The sequence below is a fragment of the Protopterus annectens genome, chromosome 2.part0 (assembly GCF_019279795.1).
Source record: "Protopterus annectens isolate FY-2018-M chromosome 2.part0, PAN1.0, whole genome shotgun sequence".
In the NCBI taxonomy this organism is placed as follows: Eukaryota; Metazoa; Chordata; order Ceratodontiformes; family Protopteridae; genus Protopterus; species Protopterus annectens.
Genome location: NC_056728.1, coordinates 1,948,470,590 through 1,948,483,953, shown reverse-complemented (window position 1 = coordinate 1,948,483,953; position 13,364 = coordinate 1,948,470,590). Strand labels below are relative to the sequence as shown.

At 38.0% G+C, this 13,364-nt stretch overlaps 1 protein-coding gene across 1 annotated transcript in view; it reads left to right on the top strand.

Annotated features, from left to right (window-relative positions):
• The window catches only part of MYOM2 (myomesin 2), a 688,720-nt gene that overhangs the window by 409,181 nt on the left and 266,175 nt on the right, over positions 1-13,364 (top strand). Inside the window, exon 17 of the mRNA XM_044061901.1 lies at positions 3,307-3,428. Within this exon, the coding sequence (XP_043917836.1) occupies positions 3,307-3,428 (122 nt within the window). The remainder of the gene's footprint in view (positions 1-3,306; positions 3,429-13,364) is intronic.

Sequence of the window (13,364 nt, the reverse complement as noted above, 5' to 3'; positions counted from 1 at the left end):
ACCTCTCACTTGTTGAACAGTATTGGATCTGGGCCAAACAAACACTTGCCCAAGGGAAAAGTCCCTGAAGTCACGCTGCAGCTTACGATATTTTATAAGTTGAAGCTTGTCACTATATACACTGACTTGTAAATATATATTATCTAATCTCTTTGTATAATTCTCATTTTTGAAGCAGTTATGCAGATCCCTATTCAGAGCCTCTACCTTGGACGTTAAATCCACTTCAAGGGGAGAAAAATAGTCAATTAACAATCTCATGTAATTGTTGCTGAGCTCTATGTTCAGTTCCTGCCATCTCTTAAGAAGCTCAGGGTGGCTATCGCCGTATGAGGGCATACAAAGAACCCTCATACCACGAGGAATTACATGAAAATGCAAAGATGCCTCCATATGTCTTCTCTGCCATACATATCTTTGCAGTTTGTATAAGTCATTCTCTAATTCTCTACTCAATACTTGAAACTCAGCAGAATTGTCTACATTACCTTAAATATCTAAACATTCAGAAAACAAAGACAGAACTGCATAACCTCTTATGAAAGTTCACAGCTATATGAAGAAATTCCTGCTGGCATTATGTGTCTTCTTTGAATAGTTACTGAGACATCATAGGCTGTTTATACAACATTGCAAAATGAATATTCACTGCCTTTATTTTGGCTTATAAAATCCAGTTTAAAGCATCAAACTGAATGAAAGCCACCAATATAAAGATGAATGTATCCTGAATAGTTTGCCATTTACAGTTTTCCAGTGACATTTACGGTTCGAGAGATATGAAAATTTGTTAGAACTTTAAGGTGATAATTTCATTTTTTAAAGGGTCAAGCCAAGCCTACTGGGAGTTAAAGGTACACACTCAAAAGAGCTGTACTGGAGAGAAAGTGTTAAGTATCTATCACAAACCATAAAGACATATTCAGATTTACAAAGTTGTCAATAATGTCTGCATATGGAATAGTGTCAAAAGCCTATAAATGAGAATGTATTTGGAGAATTCATTTTGCACATTCCTCAACCTCACTCCAACTCAGTCATATTCTGTGGACTCCAATCAAACTGTTGGATGAATGATGTTTTCTTTTTTTAATCATATCTTACAGATTTTCATGCCTCTTTATTTTCCATTGCCTGTTCTTCATGTATTTTCATTCTGACCATTTTTTCAAAGACACTTGCCTTCTTTTCCTCCACACTTTAGCCTAAACTATTTTTTGCTATCTGACAGGCAATTTTAGTCATCCCCAATTCATACTTACAAAAGAGTAAAAATAATATTTTGTCTGATGTTGGAAAACTATCTGTTTTTTTAAGATACAGTTATCATTGTGTGCAGACAGATTGAGTCTTTACTGTGATTAAGGTGACAGGGATTCAATTGGTGGTCTCATCCCTAAAGGAACTGGTGGGGGGGGGGGGTGAGCAGTGAAGGAGCCTGGTCTTCTCACCTTTGCCATGGAGATGGAATGGGTTTCATGTACTCAGGGGTAAGCCATCAGAGAATTTCCCTGGTGGGGACTGGGGAAGCCATTGCTCATGCTTGTGTGGGAGGAGCAGAACTCTCTGAAGCAAACACTCCTTGGGGAAATGAGAGAATGGCCTCTTCATTCTGCATATTACACATCCCTCTCTGACATTTTGTTAACTAAGTGCAGGGGATCCAGTGCAAGCAGAAAAAAAGCCAAACCATCCCTGATGGCTGCCTGAATTATATCCTCTTATTTCCAACTCTTGTCTTGGTGATAGGTAATGAATAAACTCATTGGTCAGGAATCAGCCGATGATCAGCAGGCAGAGGGGGCATAAAATGGAAAAAAGTTACGGGTGATGTTATTGTTATCCTGGTATACTAGTTATAATTTGATCTGTAACACCCCCCCCCCCCATCATACTTGCTCTACAGCACTACTATGCATTTATTTACATATCAAAAGATGAACCGTAGACACTTCTGGTCTTATTAGCTGATGAAGAAACAGCAGTGTTGATGTTAAAGAGGACTCCCCAGTAACCTAATAATGTCAGTTAGAAGTCTCTTTTCAAACTTTGATTTCTATGTTTATCTGTTACATGATTACTTTCATCCAATGTTGTAAACATCTTCAGCAAGAACACTGACCACTCCTAGCAAAGCAGTTATTATTATGATCCTCTACCTACTAATTGACAGCCCTACAGAATAATGGTTTTACCCATAAAAGGCGAAACTATAACCTGACTTTTGGGGATAAAAACACTTTTACAAAATTGCCTCAGCAAACTGGAGTCTACTTTCTCCACATATCAGAAAAAAAAAGTTACTAGCTTTTCAGAAACATCCTGATTTTCCACATGGCTACAACCTGTGTCTGCAGATGTTTTAAGGATTTGGGCTGTAATGCACTTTGTACATTGCTTAACAGTTGCATTCACTGAAAAATCAAAATGCTGCAGTAACTGATAACAGAACAGTACTGTACATATAATGATAAACGTGAATTTTCTTTTTCGTTCCTTTAATTCCTTTACCCTTTTCCTTCTACTTTAACTATGCTCAAGGCTATGGTTTTGCCTATCAACTGTCATTCTGTATACGTTTTATTCCTTTGCTTTGTTCTAATTGTAAATGCCATTCATGTGGTAGCGTTCTCGCCTCACAGTAAGACGCTGACCAGTTCGACTCTCAGCTAGAGCGTCTTCTGCGTGGAGACATGCGTGAATGGGCGTACCTTTGTTGAAGGTTGTGCATCAGGGCTGGCAACTCAGCACGTAAAAATCAACTGCCAATCATTAGCAGACCGGTGTTCCGCTGTGGTGATCCCTAACCGGGAAAAGACGAAACACACAACAACTCTGCTTTCCTTTGTACACGTGTGAATACTATTTGATCTGTACACATATTGTTTTATCCGTAAACATTCTAGCTGCCTTATGGCCTTGGTTGTGGCTAAAAGGGGTTTTTAGCCTAGTCCACTTACCTGGTTAACAAATGTCAAAATAAATAAATAAGAAAAGTGTGATCATAAATACACTTCTGATATCTGTTAATAGATTAGATTATAATTTTTTAACTGTTCTTTCTAAGTACCTTATTTATATGCTTCTGAAATTGCATCTGCATGTAGCTTTTACTGTTACACTGCTCTCATAGTATTTGCATTTGTTTCAATTTTATCTGAATGTGTTACTTTTAAGTGGTTAATACAAAATCACTCTTTTTCAAAAAATCGTTAATGACTTCATTTTCCTTTTAACTTGCTAACATAAAAGACAATAGTCCAAAGTAAGTCTCATATGTACACTAACAGTATATTTTACCTGCAGGTTTGTTGTACATGGACTAACCACTGGGGAAAAGTACCTTTTCCGTGTGAAGGCTGTAAATGCTGTGGGAGTCAGTGAAAATTCTCAGGAGTCTGAAGCAATTATAGTGCAGCCAGCTCTAAGTAAGTGTCAGGAAATGTAAGCACCGCCCATTACTTTCACATATCTGTACAGTAATGATGGTCACAATTGCCACCTTAATGAGTTATACAGTGACTGATTTCAGTTGTGCAATATTTTAAATTAGATTTTTTTTTCATTCTCTGAAGCATACCGAAACAATATGTTCACTGTGGGAGAGTTGCTTGTTTTTGTCAGGAGGTAACTGCTTTTTATTGTGAGGGCAGTTGTTTCATTGTCCTTACATGTATACCATGACACAAATGTCTGCAAGTGAGCACCATTTTTTCCAGAGTAAACAAACTATCTACCATGGTTTTATAACTTAGCTCTGAAGGTGTTTATGTACACTTAATACTGAGAGGTGAGCCTGGGCAGTGTTTTTGTTGTAAAGAGCTATGAATATATTTTAATTAATATTTGGACTATCATAAACATGCATTTAAACCCATAAGCAACATGACTGGAGTAGGACAAGGTGAGTGAGAAACCTAACTACTGAGTAGTGTAGGTTTTATGTAGTGCAGACTTTATACATATATATCAAACCAAAATGAGAGACCTGACATGTTTCAGACGTTATGAAGTATTATTGAGCAGTGTAGCATTTGGGCCACATTTATAGACTACATATGCTCACTCTTGAGGTCTCAGAGCTCTGAATCTTCTAGAAATGAGATATAGTGCTGTGACTGTAAGAAATGGGGAAGGTAACACAGCAATAGCAAAGCAGTTTGCAATGAAGGATCTGGCTATAAGTGCCAAGTGTGATGCAACATAAACTTGGTGCATCATGCTGAACTGACTGTGATTCCTGCAGCTAAAAATAATGCAGTTCTTAAATATCAAAGGATGATGGGAGACAGTTTAAACTTAGATCAGTGTGTATCAATAATGCATATTTTATAGTCATCCAGTCCAGTTTGGCAGACCTGTTCATTCTTAGGACAGCATTAGACTGCATTATACAAAACAGTGTTAATGTACAGACAAAGCCCAATCAAACAACAAACCTGCTTGCTTCTCAGCAGAGTATTAAGTGGCAGCAAAAAGCAGACAGAAAAAAGAAAAAAATACTGGGCCAGATTCAATAAAGCCTACAGAAAGTGTACATTGTGTACACACTATGTATTCAGTATAACTCCTATCACATTTGTTCTGCTTTCTAGTCACTCAGAAAGATTACACTAAGTGTACATGTAGTCTGTACTTTGTGATAACCTTTATGAATCCCTGTCAGTATCTAAAGTTGCAAGAATATCAGTAGGAAAAGTAAAATTAGGAGGGAGAAAGTGTGAGTTATGTCTGTGTTGTGACATGAGTGTACACTTAGTGTACACTTACTGTATGCTTTATTGAATGTGGCCCATCGTTTTTTGCACTTACTAAATATGGCTTTGCTGTTTAGCAAATGTAAAAAATGAAATCCAGAAGAAAAGTAATGGTTATCTGTGTGAATCTCTGTGCATGTATGTGTATGTTTGCATTTCTGTGCATGCGAGAGAGATAGAGAAAGAAATATACAGACAGTGTGTGCAAGTGGCAGAGCGACAGAGACAGCGCATATCTCTTAACTTGTTTCAGCTGAAACAGGCAGTCCATCAGCAGGCATTGACTAAACAATAAGAAGCATGAAGCTCTAATGTCTGTCATTACTAACTGTAATCCTTGGTGATTTACCAGCAAATCAAACATTCTACCAGGGAAAAAGTAAAACTTTGCAGCAAAATTACGGGACATTCTGGAAAACTGGGAACAGTTAAGAGGAATGGAGGGTTGCAGTGCATTGAACTGAATGATTTTTTCATTCATTTGTTCACAAAGAGATATCTGAGGTATATTTACTCAACAGTTTAGTGCAGCTGCTGAGCACATGTGCTCACATGTGGGGGGTGTATGCATGTCTGCATGTGCGGGTGAGTATGTGGCTGTGGGTGTGGGCAGGAAATACTTAAAAAGGTTATATTCCGGATGTAAAATTCTTCCTCCAACAAAAAAAATCACATGTGCTACAGAATGTTTGAAACATTAGCCCGAGGAACTATTTTACATCAGAAAATTACATAGTAAAAAAAAATGTTTAACAGTTGAGTGCAATGATGCCCTCAAGTGTGGACATTTTCAGGGAAATAACACCCTTCCAAGGGTAGTAAGGGCCACTGTCTTTGGCAGTGGGTATGTGTTATTTCCCTGATAATGCCCATCCTCTCAGACATTATTGCTTGTTTATCCCTCACTGTTATGGGGCATAATTGAGCACAATGCTATAATTTCTAGACTTTGAGCAAGCAAACTAAGACAACCTGGAAAAATACAATGATTCCTCATCATACTTCTAGAAAACTTGAACTATTAAGTTATGTTACTTAAAGATGACCTTTGCCTGGTCTATAAGACAACGTCTGATCTAGATTTGTTTGAAAATGTGTGCTGTAATATACTCGTATTGAAGTTAAGATCAGATCATGGAATTTAAGACGTAAGGAAAGAAAGTAACCGAAGCATTATATAATAGTAGGAAAAAGAGAGGGAGGGAGAGAAAAACTGCAATACAGAGGGCATACAGCCATACAGTGGGAAAGGGCTAGCGTTAGAAATAAACCGTTTGCATATAATGGCTGAAAAGACGAGTAAGAGTTATGCAATTTAAGACTCCTCATCACAGAGTCATACAGTGTTTGTGGCCAGGGACTGCATATAAGTTTGCTTGCGCTTGTTTCAAGAGCCCAGAGTAATGCAAAGCAAAAGAGGAGTCAAAGGATATCTATGTATGTCAGGTAGACTGGCGGCTCAAAGAGCAAGTCATTTTTTTGTGAATAAGTGCTACAAAACATGGGCACCAGCAGTCCAAAAATCAGAATAGCTAAGCATAAAGTGTATGTTAATTACTGCAATCTAATTGCACTGAGCCGATTCAGTGGAAAAAATCAACAATTTATTGTAGGAGTTCCCTTTCTATGCTGTTATTTTATTTGAAAAATTACATTTTCTCTCTCTCTTCTTGCTGTTGGCTTGTTTGCCTTGAAATTGATTTCTGTAGTGTTTTCTAGCTACCTGTTTTAAATGATTTTATGGCAGCATTATACTTACAATAATCATTCTATGTGTTTTTACATTAGAAAGACTGGGATAATACACCTAGTGACAGTATCTGAGGTGGGAAACAGATAGAAGAAATCTATGTCTCATTGTTGTATTGCCCAGAGGGGTTATTAGTCAGTTTAGTGTGTTTTTAGGGCCAGTATAAATCTGGTGCATTTGCACAGAGCTGCTCATTGTGCAGCAGTTGATAGCAGTGCCCTGTATAGATGCAATGATATAGAAAGGAAATTTTCCCTGTAAAACTACCTGTAAAAGTGCAACCGGTGAGGGCAACTACCTTGTGAGTTCACAAGCATAGCTAGTTTGTGCACTGAGTAGCACTTCCATTAAAATTTAGTACTATATAGCCCAGTCTCTAATTCCAAAAACACCTTTAGTAGCCATATATTAGCCCCTCATGTACCACACCCTTGTAGCTCACCAATTAAAAGATCTGACAACATGGCTATGCAATTTCCCAATTTCTCCACAGGCAGTTTAGTGGTCATAGGTATCTTGAAACAATGTATCAATTGCCTCATGTTGAGTGACAACCACTTAATCTTTAAAGAAACAGATACAGCATTTGAGATATGTATATACACAATGTCATTGGAGGCAAAATTCTTGTATACAAGCACACATAATAAAAAAAGGTTGTCAAAATCACACCTGTGTACCTATCCATACCTGCCAACTGTCAAGATTTTCACAGAATGTCCATATGTTTGCCTCATATTTTTGGTCTGTTCCTCATAAAATTGTGGTTTTCTGGCAAATCACCAAAGACTGAAGTTATGACATAAGGATAAATATTTCAGCTGCAGCCTTCATATCCTTCAGAACTTCCATGATAATACAAATCCTCCGTTTATAAGAGTAATATATAAAATCTGTCCCAATTTTTGGACCTTTGTCTCCACATTATTTTAGGTGTTGTCCAGATTTCTTGTGCTAAGAAGTTGATAGGTGACCTACCACACATAGTACTCATCCCACACAAAGACAATCTAATGCTGAGGCACTTAAATACAGTATTCCCAAACCTCAAAGACCTCCCAGACTTTCCACCTGTAAGGATTATCCTCAACTAACCCAAAAGTACTCAACAAAAACAACTCCTAACACCACACATAAAGCCACACTTATTGGATCCACAAATATGAAGCCCATAAAGTAAGGATCCACAAATACAAAACCGTAAAGCAAGTTAACACACTGTCCAGGACTGTGGCAATAGGGGATTCTGTTGTATGACATACTGACTCTCCATTCACCATGCTAAACAAGAGAAGATAATCATTACTTGCCTATCAGGAGCCAGGTTCTGCCAACTTACACATGCATTCAAGTCATTGCACCACAGGTGCCAGTATGATGCTATCACAGTCCATGTAGTTATAAAGGCTCTGAGACATGTCTCACTAGACTATATGAATAGAGACATTCCAGTCTGCAACTGTCCCCTCTTGGTTTTTGAATGTTCTAAAAGTTTATCTTCCACTTTTACAGGCAATGGCAAACTGATAAGCCTTCCAAAATAGTAAAATCAACCCAAGGGAACATTAAGATGTTACTGCTCAATGCCAGGAGCTTAAACAAGCAGACATCTGTGCAGTTACTGAGACATGGTTTAAACTGCAGAAAGTGTCCTGGCAGTGAAAGGCTTCAATATCTTCCACACATTAAGACCAACAACTGCACAGGCAAAGAGTAATTGTGGAACTGTCTTGATCTACATGAATACGAAGCATACCTTTAGGCTAGTTAAAAAGAATGACATGTTAGAGTTTCTGTACATGCAGATTACCAAAGACAAAGTTCCATACCATATCCTGGCAAGCTTCAGGTAATTATCTATGTCTCATAAAACCCATTGCTTATACTTAAGGCCTACTGGAGGCACTCACCATTCAACCTTATTCATGGAGGACTTTTGTGACAGGTGTGTGCAGCATAACGTCCTTCCACACAATGTTCGACTGCATTTACGTCCTACTGTACTAAGGAGACATTAATGTGTTCAGACATTGTGCAGAAGGACATTAATTGAAGTACAGTGTAAAGAATATGGTATTCACGTTACATCCTCATCACTTAACTTTCTGTGGGATATAACCCATCCTGGATGTTAAGCAGTGCATAGCTGTGCCAAAAATCCTATATGGCCTCAAATTTGCAGGCACAGAGATTAGTGGACTTTGTAAACCCAAACACTCTTGACCAGATAATGCATACCCTCACTAGAGGTTCAAATATATTGGACTTGGTATTCAGAAATATAAGAAAATGCTACTCCCCTGAGTGTCATGTCTTCCCTTATAAGATCAGATTACAAATCTGCCTCTTTTGAAATAAAAATCAATTCAGTAACCCCAGAAACCCCATAACAGGAACTAGTCCAAACAAAAAATATCTCTTATTAAGAGATAATTTGTCAAAATTCCATGTCCCTCCAAACTGAGAAAACAAAACAACCTATTCGTAATTGTTCATAGAAAACAAGTACAACCATGTCAATGGCTGCACAGAGGCTGCTGTATCCACCAGAAATAAACACAAAACAAGCTTTAAAAACAAACCACCCTGGTGAAATTCTAAAATAAAAAGGTTGTACAACAAAAGAAAACAGTCATAGCTAAAAATTAGGAAGTGTTAACACAAAAATTAAGAACTCTCTCATCAAACTAAACCGAGAACTAAGAGGGCTAATGAAAGCAAAAGTCAAGGTCAAGTTAGTTTCCCCAGGAAAAGGTATAGATATGGGGCTTCCATCAGCTATGTCAGAAATCTCAAAGGCAACAAACTGGTGCTTAAGAGTCATATTCACTCAGCGGGATGACATAGCATATCTGCTGTCTGACAAATCCAGTTCCAACTTTAACCACCCTCCCCCACTTACCCCCAGCCAGCCCATGGAAATACCTTCAAACATAACTTCTTCAGTTATAAATAAGGAGCTGATCCTGTCTCTGCTCTCTATATGTGCAAAAACACAGCCTCTAAGAGCCCTAAGAATATCTCAGGATGCCTCCTGAACAGCCTGAAATATGCCCTATCACACACAGTAGACCCACTATTCAACTATAGTCTCAGAGAAGGCTTTATGCCATGGGAATAGAAGACTGCAATGGTCATCCTCCTACATAAGGGTGGACCATCAGTGGATCCCATGATCTACAGACCTATTAATCTGACTAGTCTTGTATGAAAAGCTATGGAATGAATTGTCATGGAAATTATTAACAGTGACATAGGAAGCCTTCATACACAGGGCACAACCCAGTTTGGTTTTATCAAAGGTAGGACATGCCTACTAAACCTGTTGGACTTCTTCAAGAAGGTCACCATGGCAATGGATGAGTGTAGAATGATGTATACTACCTACCATGACCTCACTAATGCATTTGATACAATAACCTGTTTGGGCACTGTAAACAAACTTATAGAGCTAGGCATAAACCCCTATACAACATGTTGGATAGCCAGCCGGCTCACAGATAGGACCCAGGAAGTTTGGTTTAGAGAGACCACATCCACAAAGAGGCCTGTGACCAGAGGAGTCCCTCAGGGCTCCATACATGGCATGTTCCTCTTTGGCAACTACTTCTCAGAAGTCAAGGCCAAGGTCAAGGGTTTCTGGCTGACAAAGTTTGCACAGGAATGTCTAATTCAGAGAAATGACTGGTGCCAAAGCCACAACTTAAAATTCAATGCTAAGAAATGCCTAATAGTACCCTTTGGGAAGTCAGCCATCCTAGTAGTTGATAAAACACTCTTAAGAATAGACTCAGTAGTCGACTTGGGAACACATATAGATGGTTACCTCTGCTTCAGCAAACCTGTATCAAAGGTAGTAAGTAAATCATTCTATGTCGCTCAACTTATGAGTAAAGGCATGGCATCTTGGCACAGGGAAGTCATTGTGCCACTGTAGTTGACCCTCATTAGACCCATCTTTGAGTATAATGCCCCCTTTTGGTATTTACCTGACCAGGCATATACAACAAATGGAACGTTTGCAAATGATCCTCACTAAAAGAATACAGGTCATAAAAAGAATGTCCTGTGCAAATTGTATCAAAACTCTGTCTCTATAATTTGTTTCCTACAGACCACTGGGAGGCAATCTATGCTTGGGATACAAGGCATCTCTGGATCACATTCTGATGGACTTTTTACATATCTGTAAAATGAACAGCATCAGAACTATTATATTTAAGGACCTACACTTTGCTTGAGACATAAATAGGACATGTTGGCACAACAAATATGTATCTCAGAGAATTCACATTCTGGAATAGGATCCTCATCCATGAAAAGCAGAGTCCATCCCTAGGCCTATTCAAGTGTAACTTGGATCACTGGATGGGAAATCAGAAATTCACCCCTGGTCTGTCAGCTGTTTCTCTGATTTGCATAGACAGTCTTTAAATTATGCCCTAACATAGACCCCCTTTTAATAATGTTTAAGACATAGCTTGTAGGACGCAGTTGGGCTGGATTACATGGCTAGGCTTATAAAGGTCCTAGTGGTCATTAACCTAGTATAAACCTATGAAACAGTGAATCTATATGTAAGACAAATCATTGCCTTCCTTGCTATAGCTACTCTATGATGCTATTATGAGATTCAAAAGATGAGCCATTGATTTTATTAGTTAAATAATATCCCTACATTAGTAACAAAAAATAAAAAAGTTAAGCACATAAGAAAATTCATTGACAAGAAGGCTGTCCTGAGAGCTTTGTCTTTTTTTATTTATAGTTAATTAATTTATTTAATTTATTTATTTTTTTATTGGATTAAACCCATTAGGCTTATGGGCAGTTTTCTAATGGGTCCCAAAGAGGTATTCCTACTGACTAAAAAAAATTTGTCCAGGTCTCAGCATAAATCTGCTACTGTTTTCTAGCTCTTGTTGGACCCAGAGGGCTGTTGTTAACATCAGAGAGACCCAAGGCAGCAGAGGAGCAGAGACATATATTCGCAGCAATAATATGGAAAGAGGAAAGTGTACAGTTTTCTGTGAGAAAAGACTTTGCAAAGAACAGCAACTTTGGCCGGAGACTTGGAGGATTATGTTGTGTTTATTTTGGAAGAAAAGCTTCTGATGAGATTACTTTGTCCTAGACAGGGGTCATAAAATGGTGTATGTAGGTTGTGGAATTACAAAGTCAAAATGTTTCAATGCATATGGCTAGAAATACAGAAAGGATGGTGGGGTATGTTTGTGGCTGGAAAATGATGCTTTCTTAAATGGCAAGTCAAATGGAGTGATAATTCAGGAACACTTGGTGGGATTCCAGATATGCTTGCGGGTTTTGCGAGAGGAATGATTACTTTAGCATTTGTTGATTGGCAGAAGCAATACAAAATTTTCTTTGTCTCTAAGATGAGGATGTAAAGACTTACATGGAAGGATGAAAAGGCCATATGCTTCAGTGGTGAAAACTAATGAAGGAATTCATAATACAGAAAAAAAAACTGTTGTTAAAGGTAGATGCAACAAGCCTGTATCTGGAGTATGGTACAGCTACTAGCTACCCTAATTTCAGTGGGAAATACTAGAGAATGTTTAACTCTGAAGAAAATAGCAGTGAGACACTAAAAATGTTTAAAACAGCAGAAAAATCAGCAAGGAGAACCTAAAGAATATTTTAAACAGCTAACAAATCAGTAATTTTATCCTGCTTGGCAGGTAAACCTGAACAAGCATAACAGATTGCTTTGCAACAGTGACAAGTACTAGCAAATACTTAAACAGTGAAACAGCAAAAAGAGCTAGCTTTGTAAACAGTGAAAACAGCAATAACATTTGATTTAACAGGCACAGTAAGGCAGGCGATTGCAGTACAGCAGTGTAGTTTATTATACAATATAAAAGTAGGTGACAGGCAATAAAAACTGAAGTAAATAGTTTATATAAGCAAAAAAACAGGCAACTTATGTTTTTGGGAAGCTCAGAAACCTCTAGTTGACTGGTGTCTCAGCTTAGAGTTGTGGCTGGTAGCCTACGTCATTTCAGCTCAGTTTAAACACATTAGGAATATAGTGTACAACAAAAAACCAGGCTTAAATAGTGGGAAGTATACTTGCTATGTTGAGTTCAAGTCAGTCACGTAAAGTAACAAATGTGCTATGTTGAGTTCAAGTCAGTGGTTACTTTACGTGACTGACTTGAACTCAACATAGCAAGTATACTTCCCACTATTTAAGCCTGGTTTTTTGTTGTACCTTATAAGTTTTGTTTATTATCAGGCAAACAGAGTGTTGTGAGCATTATTCTTTGTTTTTATATTAGGAATATATTCCTTTCTGAGATAGAACTGCAAAAGATAAATGGACATTTAATGCTCTTAATGTGTCTTACATCAATAATAATTGTAACTGCAACATCACCTGAGTGCTTCATTGTCTTCCTGAGCCACCAACATATATAGCCCTCCTTATGGGCACTTGCTGGACCTATCAGCTGAATTAGGCTATAGTGAGTAATCTTCATTTGCTACATATTCAGGTAACACATAACTGTGTACGATCTTTTAATTTCTGGTTTAGGACTGTGCTATGTACAATAGGGTCTATATTAGATCACCGCATGCTTCAAAAAGCTAACCTTGATTAATCGACCCTATGTAAGTGAAAGCTTACAATTTCGAACTGTCAGAACAGCGATTTTTTTCTTAGGGAAAAAAACTGCTGTTCCAACAACAACCAAGAACAAAAAAAAATACTTTAAACATTACATTTAGTGGGGGGCTGTGCCCCCCACATCCCCTCTACTTAAATATACCAACTCCGAAACTGTAATACAGTGTCAAAAACTGCAAAGTAATGAAGCGGCCAAGCAAAT